The sequence below is a fragment of the Miscanthus floridulus genome, chromosome 15 (assembly GCF_019320115.1).
Source record: "Miscanthus floridulus cultivar M001 chromosome 15, ASM1932011v1, whole genome shotgun sequence".
NCBI classification, from domain to species: Eukaryota; Viridiplantae; Streptophyta; class Magnoliopsida; order Poales; family Poaceae; genus Miscanthus; species Miscanthus floridulus.
Genome location: NC_089594.1, coordinates 77320313 through 77344119, shown reverse-complemented (window position 1 = coordinate 77344119; position 23807 = coordinate 77320313). Strand labels below are relative to the sequence as shown.

Here is a 23807-nt window from a genome sequence, read left to right as displayed (position 1 = left end):
ATGAATGGGTAGCTTGACCTAGTTAAGTCTAGTGAGTTAGGTGTGGTGCACACTTGTTAAAACTAGCTCTAGGTAGCTCCTATGAATGCCTAAGATCTTTTGGAGCAAACTTCATTCACATATGTTCGGAAGATGGAAGTGAATGGAGGGTCAAACACTAACCGGACGCTGGCTCCGGTGCGACCGGACGCTGGCCGCAGGGTCCGGTCAGTTCATTTGACCAAGGGGATCAAGTCTGGTGTGACCGGATGCTGGGAGGTCATGTGACCGGACACTGAGGGCCAGCGTCCGGTCGACTCCAGTAAGGGTCCAGACTTGGGAAAGAGTGACCGGACGCGTCCGGTCAGTGTGACCGGACCCTGAGTATCTAGCGTCCGGTCATTTACAGTAAGCATCCAAGAGCGACCGGATGCGTCCGGTCGGTACTGACCGGACCCTGATAGCGTCCGGTCGTCACTTGAAAACTGGTTCGTGGGTTGAACTGACCGGAGCGTCCGGTCATCACGACCGGAGCGTCCGGTCATCCCGCAGAGGCTCATAACGGTTCGTTTTTCAGGCTGGCTTATAAATAGAAGCTCCACTCGTGAGTGGAGTATCTTTTGCTCATTCCAACAGCTGAGAAACATGTTAGTGAGTACCAAGAAGAGCAAGGTCCTAGTGAGGTGTTTGTGATTTGAGAATCCAAGAGAGTAGCCTCACTAGCAAATCAAGAGTAGCAAAGTGTGCATCCATCTTCTCATTAGGCTTCGCGTGGTCAAGTGAGAGTTCGTGCTTGTTACTCTTAGTGATCGCCATCACCTAGACGGCTTGGTGGTGATTGGGAGTTTGGTGTTCACCCGGTGGAGCTTGTGGGTGACCCAACTCAAGTTGTGAGCGGCTTTGGGTGATTCGCCGCGACGGAGTGTCGAAGAATCAACTCGTAGAGAGCACTTGATCCTTGCGCGGATCAAGGGGGAGCTACACCCTTGCGCGGGTGCTCCAACGAGGACTAGTGGGGAGTGGCGACTCTCCGATACCTCGGCAAAACATCGCCGCGTTCCTTTCTCTCTCTATTTACTTTGAGCACTTACTTTGAGCATTTACTTTGAGCAATTCAATACTTGTTTTTACATCCATAAGATTGCTTGCTAGAGTAAGTTTGGAACTTAGGTTGCGAGGTTGTTGTGCATTAGTTTGATATAAACACTTTTCTAGGCACAAGGGGTTAATTGGGCTATCCATAGGATTTGATTATTGCAAGAGAATTTAGAATTAGCCCAATTCACCCCCCTCTTGGGCATCTTGATCCTTTCAGAGGCCACTGCTAGATAGACTCGATCTTGCTGGGGTCTGTAGACACGCCATTATGGCTGACAATGTGTCCAAGGTATGAAATGGACTGCTGGGCAAAATGACATTTGGAGATCTTAACTTTCCACCGGTCTCTTGCTAACCGGGTAAAAACCTGGCGAAGGTGCTGAATGTGGTCTTCGAGAGTACGGCTGTACACAAGAATGTCGTCGAAGAAAACCAGAGCACACTTATGCAACAAAGGGTAGAGAGTGGTGTTCATGGTGCCTTGGAAGGTATTTGGTGCGCCGGTCAATCCGAAGGCCGTGACAGTAAACTCAAACTGACCCCAATGTGTTTGGAAGGCTGTTTTATGTTCTTCACCGGGTGCCAGACGAATCTGATTAAAGCCAGCCCGGAGATCCAAGCAAGAAAACCAGCGGGTGTGGGCCAACTCGTCCAACAGTTCATCCACCATTGGAATAGGAAATTCACTCTTGACAGTCAAGGCGTTGAGCATCCTGTAGTCAACACAGAACCGCCACGTACCATCTTTCTTGCGGACCAAGAGCACTGGGGAAGAGAAAGCGCTCGAGCTTGGCTGTACCATGCCTGACTGCAGCATCTCGGAGACTTGTTTTTCAATCTCATCCTTGAGCGTCGGCTTGTAACGGTACTGACGGATAACAACTGGGGGAGCACCGGAAACCAAGGGAATATGATGGTCGCATTGACGGTGAGGTGGTAGTTCAGATGGTTCTTGGAACAGCTCAGAAAATTCTTCAATGAGATGCTGGATGGCTGGAGGAAGCTCAGGTGGTGCCGGTGAAGGGGCAGAAGCAGCAATATGACAAAGTTGCAGGATAGAATGCTGAGCTGAATTTGGCAACAGGCCCTGAAGGACAACATGGTGCTGGCCATAAGGAATGATCATCTACTTGTGTTGCCAATCAACCCTCATAGGTGAGAAGGCCTCTAACCAATCCATACCGACAATCATGTCATAAGAGCCCAACTGCAGGATGCGCAGAGTAGAGTGGAAACTGTAGCCTTGAACTGACCATTCAGCACAGCTAACTTCGGTAGAGCAGAGAATAGAGCCCCCATCAGCCACTCTTACTGTCATTGGTTTAGGAAGAGGCCTCAGATTTGGCAGACCGGTTGCAAGGCAGGAACTCAAGAAGGAATGGCTGCTTCCGAAATCCACCAAAATGACAACGTCACAGCCCAGCAGTGATCCTTTGAATTGCATTGTTCTGGGAGCAGTAGAACCAGAGGCCGTAGCAGAGGATAACATCATGAAAGCCTGAACATCGGTGGGCTGATCAACATCTTGGAGAGGACTATCGGTAGCTTCCTAGAATGCCTCGGAGCATAGGTCCCAGACTTCTTGAAGAGCATGAACTTGTGGAACTGGCGCACACCGATGGCCTGGGGTCCACTTGTTGCCGCAGCGAACATAGAGTCCACGAGCTCGACGGTAATTTCGTAGAGTGGATAGCTTGTCGTCGATGGAAGTAGACTTGGTTGGAACTTGCTTCTCAGCAACTGGATCAAGAACAGCTTGGGGCCGCCTGGGTGGAAGAGGCAAGGGAAGAGCACCCTTGATTGTTGCCGTGCGAGCGAACGGCGACGCTTCCGAGCACTTGAATTCCTTGCGGATACCTTGGTCCAGCGCCTCTTCCTGTAACAAGGTGAGAGTGCAAGCAGTATCGAGGTTTTGGGGTCGAGCAACCATAACAATAGACCGAATGTCTTCTCATAAACCATCAACGAAGCAAGTAGTAAAGTAGAGTTTATCAGGGTTAGGATTATAGGCTTTGAGCTGTTCAAAAAGATCAGTGAACTTTTCAATATAATCAGAAATGGTTGAAGTGTGTTTAATGTGGAAAAGCTAGCATAAGAGCAGCTCATGCTGATCACGGCTAAATCTCTCATGGATGAGGTTAGAGAATGACTCCTAGGATATGTTCTGAACTTCAGACTCGACAGACTGAAGCCCGCGAGCTGTGGCATGGGTGAAATGGTGAGTGGCCACGTGAACCCAGATCGCTGGATGAACCGAGTACATTTCGAAATGGGAATGAGCACGGGACAGCCACAGCTTAGGATTATCCCCATTGAATTGAGGAAACAACATCTTAGGGGGTTGGCCTAAATTGAGATTGGCTTGGTGGGGAAAGTAATTAGGCTGATGTGAATTGGGTATGGAATTGGGATGTGGGGCTATGTGCTGTGGAGTGGAATGGGAAGAATATTGCGGTGGTGGAAACGGAGGCGGCGGGTAGTATGGTGGCGGGTATGGGGTTCGGCGGTGGTGGAGGAGGCTGAGGAGGGTACATAAGCGGTGGTGGAGGGGGAGGATATGGTGGTGGAGGAGAATGGAACTGTAACGACGGCGGAGGAGGATTGGGGGCGGGTAACATACCATTGGCCGGGAACGGGGCTATGGTCGTGACCGAACCATACCCCGCATCCCGTGTTGGTGAGGCGACGCCGTGCCCACTGGGCCAGTCGATCGTTGCTCCGGCAGGTGCTCGCCCGACGACCAACTCCAGAATACCCTTAGGCTCGGGAGATCCATCGTTAGGAGCAACGCTAGATCGATCCCAGAGCTTGGACAACCGATCCACCTTCGAGCAAATGGTGAAGAGGGAGCCCTCGATCCTGGGACGCCAGGCTGCGAACGCCTCCGAGGCGGACTCGAGGGCGGTGACCCGCTCGTCGCGTTCGTCCTGGATCTCGACGTAGCGCACCATCTCCAGATCATGGACGCGCCCCTCCAGCCCGCTGACGCGTTCGGAGAAGTGGCCGCCCCAGTTGTCGGCTACGATGGCGGCGGTGTACTGGGCGGAGGCGATCTGCTCCAAGGAGTCGAGGTGGCGGTCGACGGCGGAGTCGTGCTCGGAGCGGATGGCCTCCGTCTTGGTGAAACGCCAATCCAGGCGGGCACCGAGACCGTCGAACACGGAGCGGAAAGCGTCGAAGCGGTGAATCAAATCGTCGAACATCTGACGGACCACGGGATCCATGGCGCCGCGGGAGCGTTGAAGGCGGGTGAAGTGGGGATGGGCGGGTGTGAGGATCTCCAACACGCGCGGTGGCCGGGGATCGACGGCTCTGGTACCAATGTTAGCCTCCTCGGCAGCGAACAACCGGAGTCAGGGAAGAAATTACAGAATCAACGATGTATATTGATAGAAGTGCTTGTTCGCTACCCGGAAGACAATACAGCAGCAGTTTTCATAATCCCCTTCTTCCTCTCTCTGCCAAATACATATACTCGCTTCGACTCTCTTCTCAGCATCAAACCTCAGTGGGCCGACGAAGCGGACCTCACGCCGACTCGGGCTTCTCGTTACAAGACACGCAGGCCCATTCTGGCCTAGACAATTTGATGTTGCTTACTCTCTTCCTCTTGGGCCTTGGTGCTGCCGACGGGTCCCCAGGGTGAGGTTTGCTGACAAGATCTGTTGTGGATTATTGCAGAATCGGTACATGCCCAGCACCGTCCCAACTCCCAGCCCTGTACAGCGCCAGCCACTTGGCCTCCTGCAACCGGCCCTGATAGTGAGAGACCCTGCTTGGCCGGCCGGGCCTAGGTGCCAGTGGTCAGTGTGGCCCGGGCGAACGGGGCAGCCACGGGAAAAAAATTCCCTGCAGCGCGTCTGTAGACCGCATCTGCTAGATACGGTTGCATCAGCGTCGCACGCTTGGACACCAATGTCTTTGTACACCATAAAAAAATCATCGATGCACTTTCAGTACTCATGCAGCTCCTTCCCCCCACTGCGCTCACCATCGTAGCCTGTCCTCTTGACCGAAAAATTTTGACAGCATCGTTGACATCGACAAAGCGAAAACAAAACATGTCCATTCCAACTACCATAGCTTAAATTTGAATGAATTGACATAAGGAGTAACATGTTTTGGCTGCTGTGATTATGCATATTGGCTATCGATGTCCTACGTGCTATGTGCAACTGGTTCATCAATTCATCGATAGACAAGCATGAAAAGCTCAAGATCAGTGTAGCTGACATCATTTCACCTTCTTTTGCGAGAAGTTAGTCACAAGAGAAAACAAACGTGGTCATGGCATGGTCGATAATAGTGTGAGAGTGGCATGGTAGCAGGTCTCAGACTAACAGCTCATTGCCATTAGCGATGGTTCCATGGTTTTGGAAGCCTTAAGGCGCCTGTGGATGTTGGTACGACATCAGGCCATCCAACGCATGCATGCTTGAGCCAGAAAATGGCACCAACAGAATTGAGCTCCATTATGGTTAACACCATGATATTTTATAGAAAAAAGGAAACTACAGAGATCTCTCCAAGATTCAAAACATTAAATTTTAAAAGAGAGCTAAGGAACTTGGATAGTTATTTCTCGAGGAATGAAGTTTAACAAGAGATAATTCAAGACTTCCCTGATTATACTCAGTAGAAATAACTATATAGCCACAAGATAGGAGTGCGGAAAAAAGGAACAGAAGAGAGAGACAACGATAACTTAATTTAACCCAAGAAATTATTTGACGATAACTATATAAAGTTTATGCCAATAAATGCGGTGGGTCAAGAACAATTTCGAGTAACAAATAATAATACTTGCAAAGTATTTTAAAGGAACATGATGAGGTACTTATTACATTCAAAAGCAGTGTGCCAAAGATCTCCGGGCATTGTCAATTTGTTGTCTCTGCAGTCGCGAATGATCTGAGGTCATTTGGGCAGGACAGTTGTGATTGTCATGCTGGATTGAGTGGTGCTGCTATTAACGCTTGTGACAGTGGTAGATGTATAGTAGAAGGCATCAGGTGGTGGCTCATAGGTTGCCACCGGCATCCTCGCCTGCAGATTGGGCAGTGGCATCTCAGACCGCAGCACGCTGACGGCCTGCCGGATGGACGGTCGGAGGCTCCGGTCAGGGTGCGCGCACCAGAGGCCGACGACCATCACGGTCTCCATCTCCCGGGCCTCCAACTCACCCTTGAACCATGTGTTGGTGGCGTCGAGGATGGCTCCTCTGCTGTGGTACTCCCACACCCACTGCACGATGTGGATCACGTCTTCTTCGCCGTGGCGACGCACCAGTGGCCGCTGGCCGTAGGCGATCTCTAGCAGTACGATGCCGAAGTTGTAGACGTCCGATTCAGCGTTCGCCCTGCCGGTGATCATGCACTCCGGGTCCATTAACCCCATGTGTAGAGATCGAAAAGATCATCTAGGGTTAGGTCTAGCGGGTTCTCTTTACTGTGAATGCGATATCGAGAGTAGAGAGAGAGAGGAATAGAAGAAGAACGTGTCGAACCTGACACCGCAGAGGGAGATGCTCCAGAAGCCGCCATCTCGTTCGTCGGTGAAGTCTGCGCACGGGCAGCGGCGTTTGAGGAAGAGGTCAATGAAGTCATCGACGTCGGTGGAGCGGGGCGACGCGGTTGGTGGCTTCCCGTCACTGGCTGCGCCCCTCTTTGATCGGGATTAGGGTTTAGGTTTCGGTGGGGAGCTCGGCTTACGGTAAACCTCGTCCTCAGAGCCGCCGGCCCCCACCTCTATATATAGTGCAGTGTGACAGGGGCCATCCAGCCATAGTGGGCTGGGCGCCCCCGATCAAGGCGCAGATCAAAGGCCCAACTGGGCCGTTGGGCCCAGTTTGGGATTAGAGATCAATCTAACAATCTCTCCCTTAATCTCCTACCATCTTTCAATTTCATATCATTTACTTTTGTTCATTCCATTATAGATTAGCGCATAGAGCATGTTTCATCGTCATGGTCAATTGCCGATAGATTTAACAACTACAACACACCACTCTGTTATGAAATAGATACTTAACTTTAGGCCTTATTTTGTCTAGGAATTATAGGCTTTCCCTTAAACCCATGCCGGCTACATGTTCTTTGAACACATTGGGTGGTAAGCCTTTTGTAAGCGGATCCGCGAGCATCTTTTTGGTACTTATATGCTAAAGACTTATGACATAATCCCGGACTTTATCTTTCACAACATAATACTTTATGTCAATGTGTTTGGCAGCACCACTTGATTTATTGTTGTGAGCATACTGTACTACCAGATTATTATCGTAGTATAACTTAAGTGGTCTATAGATATCGTCAGCCACCTTCAAACCGGGTATGAACTTCTTTAGCCAGTTCACCTGCCCCGTTGCCTCATAACACGCTACAAACTCATACATTGTGGACGATGTAGTGACGGTTTGCTTTGAGCTTTTCCATGAAATAGCTCCCCCTGCGAGAGTGAATACATATCTAGACGTGGATTTTCTATCATCTCTCGCTTAATCAGAATCTGAATATCCCACTATATGGAGTGAATCTGATCTTCTATACGTCATCATAAGGCTTTTCGTTCCTTGCAAATAACGCAAGACTTTCTTTACTAATTTCCAGTGTTCTGTTCTAGGATTGCTCTAGAATCTGCCAAGTAACCCGATAACAAATGCCAAGTGAGGGCACGTACATACTTGATCATATTGCAAGCTTCCGACTGCTGAAGCATATGGAACCATTTTCATTTGATCGATCTCATACTGATTCCTGGGGCATTGAAAATCCCCATATCTGTTGCCCTTGACTATAGGAGCAGGTGAGGGACTATATTTGTGCATACTGAATTTCTTTAAGATCTTTTCTATGTATGCCTTTTGCAACAGTCCTAATACCCCTTTACTTCTATCTCGGTGAATATCGATCCCTAGAACGAACGAAGTTTCACCAAGATCTTTCATATCAAATTTTGAGGACAAAAACTTCTTTGTCTCTAGTAGTAGACTGACATCACTACTAGCAAGTAAGATATCAACCACATACAGGACAAGGAAGATAAACTTTCTATTCTTAAACTTTGCATAGACATAATTGTCCTCTACATTCTCTTTAAACCCAAAATTCCTTATTGTCTGATCAAACTTCAAGTACCACTGTCTTGAAGCTTGTTTTAATCCATAAATGGATTTCTTTAGGCGGCATCTCATTTGTTCTTTTCCTTCCATGACAAAACCTTTTGGTTGTGCCATGTACACATTTCCCTCCAAGTCCCCATTGAGAAATATCGTCTTTACATCCATCTGATATAATTCTAAATTATAATATGCCACTAATGCCATTATGATTCTGAAGGAATCCTCACATGAGACTGGAGAAAAGGTCTCATTGTAATCAATTCCTTCTCTTTGCGTAAAGTCTTTTGCCACAAGTTGTGCTTTATATCTCTCTATATCCCCTTGAGAGTCAAGTTTTGTTTTGTAGACCCATTTACAGCCTACTGTTTTGGTTCCTTTAGGAATTATTTCATTTCATCTTCCATGGCCTCAAGCCACTTTGATGAATGATCACTTCTCATGGCTTCTTCAAATGAGCTGGGATCATCCTCCATTTGAAATTCCTCAGTGTTGTATACTTCATAGTTAGCAGGAATAGCTGATTTTCTAACTCTTTGAGACCTTCTAGGGGCCTCCACATTTGGCACATCTTCTGTTTGAGGCTATTGTTGCTCCCCCTCATGTGTGGCAATAGGTTCTACAGGATCCTGAAGAACATGTTCCTCATCGTCATTCATTGTTGCCATAGGCGGAATAACAACAGGTGCTGGCACCACAGTATCTTGCGCTGTCGGTACAGCGACAACAGGTAGTGAGAAAAATGGCTCATGAATCATTGAAGTGGGCGCATACACCCGCTTCTCTTCAAGGTCAATTTCTCAAGCTACCATGCTCCCCCTCATCTTTTCAACCTCTAGGAAGACAGCGTGTCTTGTTTCCACAAACATTGTATGTCTGTCTGGACAGTAGAAATAAAAACCTTTTGACTATTCTAGGTAGCCAATGAAATGGCAACTTACTGTTTTAGGATCTAGCTTCCTAATGTTTGGGTTAAATACTTTAGCCTCAGCAAGACTCCTCCACACACGTAAGTGGTTTAGTGAGGGTACTCTTCCTGTCCACAACTCATATGGTGTTTTGGGCACCGACTTACTTGGTACTCTATTGAGAATATGAATGGCGGTTTTTAACGCCTCCATCCATAGGCTCAACGGTAAGGTGGAGTAACTTATCATACTGCGCACCATATCCATCAGGGTACAATTGCGTCTTTTAGCTATTCCATTCTGCTGAGGTTCGTTCGGTGTAGAATACTGGGCTACTATGCCATTCTCCTATAAGAATCTTGCAAAAGGTCCAGGAACTTGGCCATATGGGGTATGCCGACCATAGTACTCCCCCCACGGTCGGACCTGACTATCTTAATCTTTAAATTGTGTTGGTTTTCAACTTCTACCTTAAATATCTTAAATTTATCCAATGCTTCTGTTCTTTCTTTGATTGGATAAATATAGCCATAACGGGAGTAATCATCTGTGAATGTTATGAACGAATCATAACCATCCACACTCTTTATAGAAAACGGACCACATATGTCTATGTGAATAATCTGTAAAATTCCTGCATTTCATTTGGCATCTTTCTTAATTTTCTTTACATACTTTCCTTTTATGCATTCTCTGCATTGTTCTAAAACTGAGAGCTCTAATGGAGAAAGAATATCATTCTTAACTAGTCTTTCTATTCTCCCCTCGAAATATGGCCTAAACGACAGTGCCATAATTTCGACGACGCATCGTGAGTTCTCTTTCGTTTTCTGTTTACATCCGTAGACGAGGATACATTCTCATTGTCGCACACAACGTTCCCGTTATCGCATACAACATTCACATCATCACGTAGTGATAACAAATAAAGCTCATTTTGTAAGATAGCAAGACCAATACATGCATTATTAAATATTATCTTACATTTGCCATTTCTAAAATGACAATCATATCCATCATTGTCCAAGCATGAAACACTAATCAAGTTTCTCTATAAAGAGGGAACATAAAGTACATCTCTAAGTAAAAGTGTGAAGCCATCAGCAGGCTCTAGAGAAAGATCACCAATGGCTTCAACATCTGCTCGGACTTCATTTGCAACTTTAACGTGTCTTTCTCTTCTTTACGTAGTCCTCGTCGAACAGAATCCCTGTAAGGAATTAGCAACATGAACAGTTGCATCCGAGTCAATCCACCAAGTAGATTTCGAATACTATACATACAGGGATTCATTTATGAACATAATAATGTTCTCACATTTCTTTGCCATGATCATCTTTAAGTAATCGGGACAATCTTTTTTATAATGTCCCGTCTTCTTACAATAGAAACACTGGTCTTTCTCTACTATGAACTTGTTCTGCTGAGGCTGATACAACATGGGACCCTTTTCCTTTGACTTTGAGGAGGAGTTAGCATTTTTTTTCTTGTTGTCTTTCACATAATTGATAGTGCCACCATTGGCAGCTTTCATCCTCTCCTCCTCTTGCACACACATAGCCATGAGCCTCTCTAAGTCCCACTTCTCGGGCTATATGTTGTAGTTGACAACAAAAGTGTCAAATTCCCTTGGCAAGGAAGCAAAAATCAAATGGATAAGGAACTCTTTCTTGAGAGCCAGATCTATTGGTTTTAGCTTGGATGCCAAATTGCTCATCCTTAGTATATGCTCTCTTATGCCACCATTTCTAGAGTACCTCTCTGTCACCAGCTGCTTTATCAGCTGGGTAGCATATGTCTTTGAAGAGTCAGTGAACTGACTCTTTATTCCATCAAGGTACTCGGTGACCGTGTCACACTCTGGGATTGAGCCCACAATTGCAGGCTCAATCATGTTCTTTATCACAGTCAAACATTTCTTATTGGTAGTGACCCACTTCCTATGCTCAAGGTCATAGGACATCTTTTGGGATTCAAAATCCCTCTCTCTAGTTGCCTAAGCGGCATCAGCCTCATTTGTCTCCCTCACCGGTGCCACAGGCTCAGCGGGACACGGTGAGGTGACTACCCAGTCCACCTCAGCCAAGATGAAGGCCAGGTCAATCTTTTTCTTCCACTCCGTGTAGTTGTCACCTTTGAAAGTGGGGATCTCTTTGATACAACCCATCAAGTTGTATCCGCCTGAAAACACAATTCATATAGAGTGAGAACATAAATAATAACAACAAAAGCATGCCTTGATTCCGACGTTGGTCAAAATTAAAACATACAACTATTTATGCATTAAATCTACATCACCGTTGGGTAAAAATAAAAATAATGCATAAAATCATTAAAATTACGATATTATTATTAACAACGTTTGTAAGAAAATAACAACATCATAATCATGTCAAAATCTCTTTTTCTCCAATTAAATATCATGTTGGTTCAAAATAACTAGAGAATAAACTATTTCTTTAGCAGCGGAAAACGTAAAAAATTATCTATTTTTCAGAAGCATTTCTCTATAATTTCTCTATTCTCTGAAAATTTATCCTAATGGTTCAAAATTTAACAGAGAATTAAAAAAAATTCATCAAATTCACTTCTAAAAAATAATAAAACAAAAATTACTCTTCTATTCATTTTGGCCCGGCCCAGCCACAGCAGTCCACGCACGCGCGCTCGCGGCACCTCCGCACGCCTAGGCCGCAACCTGGGCCTAGGCCAGCAAAGTCGCCCGCCTGGGCCGATTTCGGTCCACTCGCGCTCGTCCGTTCATCCAGATCTGACGGCCGCGCGTGTGGATCGGGGACATAAAAACCGACGCCGCGGCGACCCCGGTGAAAACCCTAGCCCATTCTCTTCCTCGCCTCGCTCCTTTCTCTCCTCAGCGTAGCAGCAGCGAGCAACCGAGCGAAAGAAAACGTGAAGACGGCGCCGTCGCCGATCCCCTCGCCGGCGTGCGCGCTCCCCAGCGGGTGAGCACGCCGCCGTCGAGTGGTCTGGGCGGCGGTGCCCTGATCCCCTCCGAAACCCTAAATCTGACCCGGCCGCTTCTCCTCCTTCTCTATCTCATCCCCACGATGGCGTGGAGTGAGAGGATGACAGCGCCGTCGCCGGCCCTCTCGCCGATGCGCGCACTCCCTAGCGGGTGAGCGCGCCGCCATCAAGCGGCCTGGCCGCGGCGCCCTTGGCCAGAGCACGCGCCCGCGCGCCGACAAGGCGGCAGCGCGTTGCAGCCGCGAGGTAGGCCTCTTCCCCTTCCCCTTTTCTTCTCTGATTTGATTTTCCTTTCTTCTCTTCTCGGATCTATCCGATTTAGGGTTGGGGATGGGGTTAGGATCGAGATTAGGGTTTGGTTAGGGTTAGGGTTTCATTCACTGTTCTTCTTCCCCGAGTTTGATTCGCGGGTTAGGGTTCGGCTTCGCGTGCCGAGACTCCTTTCTTTTCTCTGTTCTTCACCCGATTAGGGTTAGGGTTCGGTGACTCTCTTCTCTTCTTAGATCCCAACAGATCTAATCTGTTTCTTACCCCTGAGATGATCTACATCTAGATAGAGGGTTTTGATAGGCTAGATCTATACCCAGTGAGGCTCTGATACCATTGTAGAGACCGAAAAGATCATTTAGGGTTAGGTTTAGCGGGTTCTCTTTACTGTGAATGCGATATCGAGAGTAGAGAGAGGAATAGAAGAAGAACATGTGGAACCTGACACCGCAGAGGGAGATGGTCTAGAAGCCGCCATCTCGTTCGTCGGTGAAGTCTGCGAACGGGCAGCGATGTTCGGGGAAGAGGTCAATGAAGTCGTCGACGTCGGTGGAGCGGGGCGGCGTGGTTGGTGGCTTCCCGTCACTGGCTGCGCCCCTCTCTTATCGAGATTAGGGTTTAGGTTTCGGTGGGGAGCTCGGCTCACGGTAAACCTCATCCTCAGAGCCGCCGGCCCCCACCTCTATATATAACGCAGTGTGACAGGGGCCCTCCAGCCATACTGGGCTGGGCGCTCCCGGTCAGGGCGCGGATCAAAGGCCCAACTAGGCCATTGGGCCCAGTTTGAGATTAGAGATCAATCTAACACCATGCTCCCAGCGAGCACCGTGGTGTGTGAGCCCTGGCCGTGGTCGACCGGCCTTGCCAGCCCGAAGTAGCCGAGCTTGGCGTGGAAGGACACGTCCAGCATCACGTTGCTGGGCTTGATGTCCCTATGCACCACGCACTGCTCCCACTCCTCGTGCAGGTACAGTAGAGCTGACCCAAGCCCCAGCACGATCTCGTGCCAGAACTACCATGGCAGCAGTGTGTCTGTGTCATCGCTGGCGGTGTAAAGGTGCATGTCGAGGCTGTCGTTGGGCATCAGCTCGTAGACCAGGAGGAGCTCGCTGCCGCCATGGCACCAGCCGATGAGCTGCACCTGGTTGCGGTGCCTAAGCCGGCCTCCTTTCTCCCCTGCTTGGAACCCTTGGACACCCTCTTGATGGCAACGTGGAGACCCATCTCCTTCAGGAATCCCCTGTACACTGACCCGAACCCTCCCTCTCCTAGCTTGTGCTTGTCCGAGAAGTTGTCAGTGGCAATGGCAAGCTCGCCGTAGCAAAACCACTTTGGCCCGGTCCCTTTCTCGAACTCGTCCTCCGTTCCGACGAAGTCGTCGCCCTCTTCCAGATCCCTCTCCATGGTCTGCATGGCGCGCTTTCGCCGTCGGCGCAGGAGGAAACTGACTGACAGGCCAAGGATGATCAAGAAAGAAGCAGCTCCGGCGGCAGACAAGCCGACCACTCACGTTCAATGTAATTGAGTGGCCCACCGGTCATACACTAACACCCAAAAGGCCAAAATCCTGTCTCAAGGCTCTAGCACCCATCGTCCCATCCACCCGGCAGCCGCCACACACGGACTCAGCACCAGCGGCGCTCGTCGGGACCTCGGGGGTGGCTCTTCTCCATCACCGCCACGAGCTCGCCGGGGCCGGCATCCTCGCTGCTGCAGCCGCCGTCCCTACTACTCGGTCGTCTGGGCCGCATCCCCGCTGTGCGCTCATTGGGGTCGCAAGGCGGCGGCGCGGCGCGAAGCCCTGGTCGATGGAAGCGCGGCGTGCGACCCAGGTACCCCAGGCAGTGTGCGGTGGTGCGGCCAGGCCAAGGGCATGGCGGCTATCCGGTACCGCGCGGCCCCAGTGCTCCAGGCGGCAGCGAGATCTGACGAGGTGGCTCGGGCGGATCCGACGAGGTGGCTCGGTGCAGAACGGATCCAGGTAAGTATTGTCATCCTATAGATCTGGAATCTGATGCATTTTGGTCTTTTTTAGCTCATAGTGTTTATCGCAGTCCGACATACTTTTCAATTTTCTAAGGCTGTGAGATCCCATTATCAGAGCTGAACCAAACAGCTTCGTTCACAAGAGCGATTCAATATATCAATTATTTTCCTTTGTGCAGTTTACAATGGTGTGGGAGAACCTGAAGGGGTAGTATCCAGCGTTCCAGGTTCCAACGCCTCAGGGATTGTTGTTGCATCGCTGCCTGATCGAAGTGAAATTGCCTTGCCGCATGAGGCTGGAGGTGAGAGCCATTAAATTTTACTAGGGTGCACTTGCAGTCAAGTGATGATAACATTTTAAAAATACACAAGATTTTAGATTGTATCTTGTTTAGACATGGATTGAACGTCAAATGCAGCCTGCAGCCATTTTGTTGTTAAGCCACACCACAAGTTTGTTTCTAATTTGTTGTGGGATGAAGCTAATCTGCACACTGGATAGTACTAGCCCTTCTTTGTTGCTAATTTGTTTTAGGTGTGGTTCCATTTTCGAATTGAACTAGGTTGCTGAATACTGAGCACTGAATTCTTTATCTCTGTTCTAATTATTAAGCTGGCAGCAGGATCAAAAAGTTTAGTTTATATTTGATGGTCATGTGCCTAGTGCAGCTGAACGGATAAAATTGCTGGTGGTCTGAAATTAACACCCCTTTAGTCCTGTGTTTTGACTAAGGCAATGGTCTTGATCAGTCCTTAGGACTGATAGCTACGGCCTATGGATATGACTGCTATTTTTTTTTGCTCTGTAAGCATGGAGTATTAGCTTTGTGATTGAGTTTGCCATGTGATTCAGCCTATCAGGCCTCTTGTCTCTGGCAACGCACCAAGAGATTGGAGCCAGTGGTGGCTCTGAGGCTCTCCATGGCCAGCTGATGCTGCTGTTGGTCTAGGGGAAGTGGATGGATATTTTGGCCATGAAGCTTCTGTGAGTTATGTTTCTTTGCTCATTTACCTACTACTGAGAGGCATGGTAATGTTGAAACTAATATGTATATCAGTATATGCTTTATTATCCCTACTGGTAAAGAATGCATGATTAACAATTTAATTTAATATACTTTCGAAGCATTGTTATTGATGAATTGTATGACCCTTTTGCATTCCTCGTTACCTTTATTAGACTAGCTTCCATGGTTCCTTTCTTTGAACCACTGAGAACTGAGATTAAATTGTGGATTACTCTTTCTTCTTTCTTCTGTCCTGATCCCTAAACATTATACTAAAAAAACCCATAGGTGCAAAATAATCGTTGCTGTATGAAACTTGGGGCTGTACACTTGCACTGACAATGAGTCATGGTAATGTTGTTTGGGCCCTTGTAGGAACCAGTATGGTCCCTCATGTGTAGTTAGTATTCCATGCTTTCATTCTTTGTTTATTCTATATAAGCATTATTCTGCATGCTGCATGCGGATAAGCATGGTTTAATCTCTCTAGAGTTATTCGAGTTTCTTCATGGTTCCTGTCTATATCAACCATTCTATTTTTGCACAGTATATTTTGGCAATTAGTTTCTCAGAAGTTGAAGGACTTGTCAAATCCTAATTTGCTGAAGCAGAAATATAGCATGATGGAAGTTGTACGTAAAGGGTAGTCATGCTCTTTCTGAGAATCTTTGAGAAAGGAGATGACCCTGGTATTAAACATGATCAACCCCAAACTTATTTCTGAACTATTATTCATAAGCTAACCTTATTTTCCCTAGTTTTACTGAGTATAACTCCAAACAAGTATTTGAAAGAGACAATTTTTATTTATACACGTCACATAGATAACTGATGTGGTTTCGATATTACTGTTTTGTTTTGGTGCTGGACTAGTCGACATGGAACTTACTTAGCAATTACGACCTGTAGGGTTTTGTTATGCCTATTTTACTGATTATTATGACTTTCTGAATTGGTGCACTGCATGTTCCTATATATCATAGTTTACTGTGTCATTGATAAAATTATGTAGATTGGAGTTAGTTTCAAAACAGATACTGGCTCCAAATTTTACATGCTCTGATTCTAGCTAGACTAAAGACGCCTAATGAGCTCCTTTTTTACATATATACAGATACTAGCAAAAATAGGATTTAGATAGTCGGTGGCTCTAATAAGAACTTAGGTGGTGGCTCTAATAAGAAATTAGATGTTGTTTGGTTCCACACAGGGACAAAGGTAACACTCCTTAGAGCTCTTCTGATCTGTGAATGCAACTGTGCTTATCTGAATGCAACTTGGTTTTGGCGCCTATCGATTCTTACTAGTATATGCAGCTTCTTGTTCAGACTCAAATTTTCTGGAAGGGCAAAAAGCATAGCAGTCGCAGTCTAAACTGTGTAGTCATCTTTATTTGTATTGTTTACCTATATACAGGTCCCATAATTAACTTCATGTGTGCACTGTGTTCAGGTGGGAGTGGGAGGGAGGCTTTGGAGGTCTGCATGATGTTGGATAGTCAACATGAAGCTAACATATACATTTTGCTTTTGATAACATGAAAATGAGGCATTTTGTAGTGAATCTAGTTAGATTGTGCAAGCTAACATATGACTTGTGCCTGCCTTGACCTAGCTTGGTTGTATGTGTTCTTTTCCTTTTGTAATGATGACCTGTCATGGATCAGATGATAGAACTTGATGTATTGCTAAATGTTGGCTTCAATGAAAACTTGAGATACCTTTATCTAATAATGTGGTTTATGAGTGTTGTGGGCAGCTATGGTTTACTTATGTATGTGGTTGATGAAGAATGTGACATGTTATGGATGTTTATTAGGTTTGACATCTGGTTAATACGAAATTAATATTATATAAATATATAATTGTGCCAGTTCATAGTGACCGATTATTGGTTGCTAAAAAGTTTGATATCCTCAAACCATCTGTCGCTAAAACATGAAACATATCATCGGTTGGTATAAATATTTGCATCCAATTATCGGTCGCTATAGACTTATAGCAACGCCACTTACAACGACTTATACATCGTTCGCTATAACGTTATAGCGAACAATCATCAGTCGCTATAACGACTTATAGCGACCGATTTAGAGTCGCCACAGATTGACTGTGGTATAGTGTGAATGGTAGTTAGATTAGTATTTGTTTGATTAGTAATGTAAGATTAGTATAGTTAGTTAATTAGATTAGTATTTGTAGTATTTATTAGTATACTCACTATACCACAACCAATAATTAGCGTCAGACAACGGTCGCTAAAACTTCATGTGTAGATTGGTGCACTGCATGGAACTTACTTAGCAATTACGACCTGTAGGGTTTTGTTATGCCTATTTTACTGATTATTATGACTTTCTGAATTGGTGCACTGCATGTTCCTATATATCATAGTTTACTGTGTCATTGATAAAATTATGTAGATTGGAGTTAGTTTCAAAACAGATACTGGCTCCAAATTTTACATGCTCTGATTCTAGCTAGACTGAAGACGCCTAATGAGCTCCTTTTTTACATATATACAGATACTAGCAAAAATAGGATTTAGATAGTCGGTGGCTCTAATAAGAACTTAGGTGGTGGCTCTAATAAGAAATTAGATGTTTGGTTCCACACAGGGACAAAGGTAACACTCCTTAGAGCTCTTCTGATCTGTGAATGCAACTGTGCTTATCTGAATGCAACTTGGTTTTGGCGCCTATCGATTCTTACTAGTATATGCAGCTTCTTGTTCAGACTCAAATTTTCTGGAAGGGCAAAAAGCATAGCAGTCGCAGTCTAAACTGTTCAGACCTGTTATGTTGTATGGTGCAGAATGTTGGCCTACGAAAAGGCGACATGTTCAACAGATAAGTGTCGCGGAAATGCGTATGTTGCGTTGGATTTGTGGTCATACAAGAAGGGATTGAGTTCGGAACGATGATATATGTGATAGATTAGGGGTAACACTAATTGAAGAAAAGTTTGTCCAACACCGGTTGAGATGGTTTGGACATGTCCAACGGAGACCTCCAGAGGCACCGGTGCGTAGTGGAATCCTAAGCCAGGATAGTAACGTGGAGAGGCAGAGGAAGACCGAAGTTGACTTGGGTAGAGGCAATAAAAGGAGACTTGAAAGGATGGAATATACCCAAAGATTTAGCCTTAGATAGGAATGCTTGGAAGACAACTATTCACGTGCCTAAACCTTGATTGCTTCTGCTGGGTTTCAACTCTAGCCTACCCTAACTTGTTTGGGACTTAAAGGCTTTGTTGTTGTTGTTTACCTATATACAGTCCCATAATTAACTTCATGTGTGCACTGTGTTCAGGTGGGAGTGGGAGGGAGGCTTTGGAGTTCTGCATGATGTTGGATAGCCAACATGAAGCTAACATATACATTTTGCTTTTGATAACATGAAAATGAGGCATTTTGTAGTGAATCTAGTTAGATTGTGCAAGCTAACATATGACTTGTGCCTGCCTTGACCTAGCTTGGTTGTATGTGTTCTTTTCCTTTTGTAATGATGACCTGTCATGGATCAGATGATAGAACTTGATGTATTGCTAAATGTTGGCTCCAATGAAAACTTGAGATACCTTTATCTAATAATGTGGTTTATGAGTGTTGTGGGCAGCTATGGTTTACTTATGTATGTGGTTGATGAATAATGTGACATGTTATGGATGTTTATTAGGTTTGACATCTGGTTAATACGAAATTAATATTATATAAATATATAATTGTGCCAGTTCATAGTGACCGATTATTGGTTGCTAAAAAGTTTGATATCCTCAAACCATCGGTCGCTAAAACATGTAACGTATCATCGGTCGGTATAAATATTTGCGTCCAATTATCGGTCGCTATAGACTTGTAGCGACGTCACTTACAGCGACTTATACATCGTTCGCTATAACGTTATAGCGACGAATCATCGGTCGCTATAACGACTTATAGCGACCGATTTAGAGTTGCTACATATTGACTGTGGTATAGTGTGAATGGTAGTTAGATTAGTATTTGTTTGATTAGTAATGTTAGATTAGTATAGTTAGATTAGTATAGTTAGTTAATTAGATTAGTATTTGTAGTATTTATTAGTATACTCACTATACCATAACCAACAATTAGCATCAGACAACGGTCGCTAAAACATAGTATTAACAACCAACAATTGGTCGCTACAAATTTCTAAGAGAGTATCGGTCGCTATTTTTTCTTGTAACGACCGATGATCGGTGGGTGTATATTTCCTCGGACAATCGGTCGTTAAAAAAGCATATTAAGGTCCAACGATTGGTCGCTATAGCTTGGTTTTATTTTGGCGCGTTCGGCCTAGTCCACTCGCTTGTAGTGAAATTTTGCATCGCCCACTCGTCATAGTGTCACCTGAAACCCTAACTCCACCACCAAACCACCCCCATAAGTCGCCGTCTCATCTCATGACTCCCAAACCTGACGGACTCAGCACCCAGCGTCGCTCGTCACGTACGGACTCACCACCACCGCGAGCTCGCGTGGGGGGCGCCATCCCTGCCCTGGCCGCCGTCCTCGCCGCCGTGGCCGCCAACCCCAGCGCGCTCGTCGGAGCCCGAGCCACCACTGCCGTCGTCCCCACCCCGTCATCACAGCCATCGTCCCCGCTCCCACCGGCCACGAGCTCGAACAGAGCGGGTACATACTCGTTCTCTTCCCTTCCATCCCCGTCCGCTGCTCCCTTGCCTTCCATCCCCGAGTATGTGCGACTGCCCTGCCCTCCATCTCCAGTCTCAACTCAAATCAAATCCCCAATTGGCCAATTCGATCCATCCTGCTGGTTGCTGCAGTGGTGACTGGTGAATCCGTAAATCGAATTTCTAGTTCTCCAGTTTTGAGCTTTGCTCGATTGCTTCCCAATTTCCGATTACTAAATGCTAAATCGAGTAGATCCAGGCGTCCAGCATCAGTAGGATGGTATAGCTGAAGAAATTAAGATGTTGTGATTGTTATCCCAATTTTTCCTAGTTCGTATCTTTTTTTTAATCTTACATATAAAAAAAACCTTGGTGTACTTTTAGGTGAAATGGTTAAACAGGATTACGGTGCAGTCTGTCAGCCGAAGAGGATATCACTGTAGCTACGACCAATGCTTCTGTTGCATTTTACCCACTTTAAATTCTTCCCAAACTAGATTTAGATGGATAACCATTTTGATATAAGTTTGCTCCCTCTTTACACAAACATGTGACTATACATTGGTTTACTTCACTATGAAGAATATTGCACTTCACACCGCGGCATACATAGGATGCTACCTGGCAGTTTATAGACTGATCTGAAACCAAACTCTCATGAATGCTGGTTTCATGACAAAAAAATTTGTCACTTGGCACATTGTTACGCTCCTACTTTGTGTTCTCAGTGCTTGTGAGTAGTCTTTAACAATATATCGAATGTCAATCACCTTCTTGGATTTTGCATTCTTGCTGTATCGGTTATCTAATCTGGTTGCAGTTACCATACACAGGATGAAGAACTTGCACAACATCAAGTGTCTATGTTACTGTTTCTTGCTCTTGCTTGTGGCATAGCAATGTTTTTGTTCATAAGGTGTTTGGTACTCTAGTATTGATGCGTAAGACTCTACAGAAAAAATATTCTATGAACCTACAACTGTATTCTTGTTTTTTCGTACTTCCTTGGAAGTGCTGATCATTTCTGTATTTTCTAATGAAAAAAAAACTGATGATTTTTTTTCACTATATTATCTCATTTTCTGCTTTGCTGCCTTGACCTAGACTCAACCAGCTAAGCATGCAAATAGGGATTACGTACTGCTTTTATCTTTACTGCTGATCATGAGCATTTTGTTAGAATCTAGAAAATATAAAACATTTGAATTTTTCCTGTTAGTTTATTCTTTGACATATTTTCTTTTGCTCCTCGTGATACATTTAATGAACTTTATATGTGGGTACCTTCAGTATCCCGTGCTTCATTAACTATATAAGTTCTTTCCTTTTTCCCCTCTGCAGCTTTTACTAGATCTGGGAATAATGAACTTATTTCTTCGGCCAATACATATGCACAGGTTTGTATAGTTTAACATCTCTCTCTGCAATATTATCGTGTAGGATATTAGTATAGAGTTAACCTTTCCTTTTTGTGTCCAGTAACGTATATCAGTATGTATACTTGCTTTCAGATAAGAGGATTCGCATGGCCTGTAGTTCTCGTTGTATTAGTTACTCAAATTGCTAGATTCTTGTGCCCATTCTCTTTCTCTTACTTAAGGTGGTTGTGTACACACAGTTGTCTATCAATTTTAATGTGACATTTTCACTGTTAGGGGCGAAATATGTGGTACCTTCAGTCTTTTTTAGTGCGGTATGGAAACTTCCAAGCTGAGGTTTGTAACAGTAAATCAAAATTTTAGCATGGTTTCTTTTGATATATTTGATGATTTTACGGGTCGCTAATCTTTATTTTTACCCATATTTTAGGAAGATATTTCAAGTGCGGTATGAGGTTGTGAGGAGAAGTAATAGGAGGGGAATGGGAAAATGATGAGATTATACTAAGCATCCAAGTACACAAGGAGAAAGACTCTGATGATGATATGAGGGTAAGGCAAGCTGCACTGTCAAGTGCCAACATACATCGATCATAAGCTCTGCAAGTGGTTTGATGTGGGAGATGGAGATGTACTTACTGCCTCAGGAGTTTTTGTATCGTAGCCTCGTTTACTAATGGAATTTTCCACTTTGAAAAAGCTAGAATTCTAATGCCAACTGTAATTCCTCCTTTATGAATGAGATTTTTTTATATCCATGTGCGTGTCGGACGTGCATGTTCACTAGTATATGACAAATGGTCAAACTTATAATTAGTGATATTTGTGACAATTGAAGGTTAAGCAGCATGCATCAAAATCGGTTAGGAAGGCATCAAAATTGCCTTAAGGTGTTTCAGGTATGTTATTCTTAGGTCACTTATGTATCTCCTCTTATGACAGTTGAAGGTTAGCAAGTTTCATGATGCTGATTAGTGCCTATACTTTGTGTTTTTATACTCTGGACTTGCAGCAGGGGGAGAGAAGAGCTAGAACTCAGGTGGGCAATCTATATCTGATTTCTACCTTTTTCTGTTGAGGATGCATAAATGTTTTCTTATTTGTAATATGTGTGTGATTTTGGTCAGCATGTTCTGATTTTATCTTTTTCAAGCTTGCATGCAAACTGTTGATGACTTCTTGGAATGAAAATAAAAACCTCTGATGCCTATAATTTTGGGAATGAACCATTTAGTGAAAATTTTCATGCTAGTCTTTAAAGTGCAATTTACTACATGATTGTTAGGAAAGACTTAGACTTCATCAACAGTTTGCCAAAACAGAATGTACCCAACTAGCTTCTAGACATCTACTTTTGAACCTTGGAGATGATATTTTTCTATTTCTATTTGAGGTTACCTATTGACTATTTTCTAGTCTCAATTAGATTATGGGTATCACAATTGTTTGGTTCCTATGTAAGTCCCATAATTAACTTCATGTGTGTACTGTGTTGTGTTTAGGTGGAGGGAGGCCTTGGAGGTGTACATGATGCTAGAATCTGGATAATGTCACCAGGAAGTCAACATATGACATTTTGCTTTTGATAAGATGGAGATGAGGTATTTTGCTATGAATATAGTTAGATTGTGCAGTCAAACATATGACTTGTGCCTGCCATTTAACCTAGCTCGGTTGTATGTGTTCTTTTACTTTTGTAAGGATGACTTGCTGTCATGGATCAGAATCTCAGATGATAGAACTTGATGTATTGCTAAATGTTGGCTTCAATGAAACTTGAGATCTTTATCTGATGATGTGGCTGATGAAGTGATGTGACATGCTATGGATGTTGATTTGATATGAAATCTGGTTAATACAAAATTTATTATATATAATTGTGCCAGTTCATAGCGATGGATTAGTGGTCGCTAAAAAGTTTAATATCCTCGAACCATTGGTCGCTATAACATGTGACAGATCATTGGTTGTTATAAATACTAGCATCCAACTATCGGTCGCTGTAAACCCTGTCGGTCGCTATAGATTTATAGCGACGCCACTTACAACGACTTATACATCGGTCGCTATAATAACGACTTATAGCGACCAATTTGGAGTCGCTATAAATTGGCTATGGTATAGTAACTTATTTGGTATAGTTAGTGTAGTTAATTGTATAGATAGTTTAGCATGTATCGGTTACATGTAGTTAGGTTAGGTTAGGCTAGGTAGATTGTATTTATATTTGGTTAGGTTACTATGTATAGGTTATATGTACTTAGTCGCCCCTGTTTGGTTCACTAGAACCAATTCGAAGACTTGATGAAGTTTGTTCAAATGCTTTTGTAGATGGATTATTTAGTCCATTTGTTTTATGAAGTGTTAGAAAAGAAGATGTGGTGTTTGAGGATATGGAAGATGAACTGGAAATATCTGGTGTGCCT

General features: G+C 44.8%; 1 protein-coding gene, 1 long non-coding RNA gene and 1 pseudogene across 4 annotated transcripts; 2 read left to right on the top strand and 1 right to left on the bottom strand.

The window, feature by feature from the left end:
• Positions 1-5922: 5922 nt before the first annotated feature.
• On the bottom strand, positions 5923-13851 carry LOC136508237 (L-type lectin-domain containing receptor kinase IX.1-like; annotated as a pseudogene).
• A 101-nt stretch (positions 13852-13952) lies between these two features.
• LOC136508241 (uncharacterized) lies at positions 13953-17080 on the top strand. Its single transcript, XR_010771909.1, has 3 exons — positions 13953-14335; positions 14520-14642; positions 15194-17080. It is a non-coding gene; the product is annotated as an uncharacterized lncRNA (long non-coding RNA).
• Positions 17081-19743: 2663 nt separating this feature from the next.
• On the top strand, positions 19744-23174 carry LOC136508239 (uncharacterized). 3 transcript variants are annotated; one of them, XR_010771907.1, is made up of 7 exons: positions 19744-20918; positions 21344-21399; positions 21658-21717; positions 21812-21933; positions 22220-22280; positions 22394-22420; positions 22884-23174. XR_010771907.1 is itself a non-coding variant. In XM_066502883.1 (7 exons), the coding sequence occupies exons 1-4, from the start codon at positions 19772-19774 to the stop codon at positions 21833-21835; spliced, it is 372 nt and encodes a 123-aa protein (XP_066358980.1). In that variant the 5' UTR covers positions 19744-19771; the 3' UTR covers positions 21836-21933; positions 22220-22280; positions 22394-22420; positions 22884-23174. The 3 variants fall into 3 exon arrangements, 1 of the variants encoding a protein (XP_066358980.1); XR_010771908.1 differs by having other exon boundaries at positions 19744-20943; XM_066502883.1 differs by having other exon boundaries at positions 19744-20003.
• The last annotated feature ends 633 nt before the right edge of the window (positions 23175-23807 follow it).

Excerpts from the sequence above, each read along its gene's own strand:
- LOC136508239 (XM_066502883.1), top strand. The coding sequence starts at position 19,772 with ATGACTCCCAAACCTGACGGACTCAGCACCCAGCGTCGCTCGTCACGT. Across the intron at positions 20,004-21,343 it reads CACGAGCTCGAACAGAGCGG|CTTTTACTAGATCTGGGAAT; the intron begins GTACATACTCGT and ends TCCCCTCTGCAG. Across the intron at positions 21,718-21,811 it reads ATGGAAACTTCCAAGCTGAG|GAAGATATTTCAAGTGCGGT; the intron begins GTTTGTAACAGT and ends CCCATATTTTAG.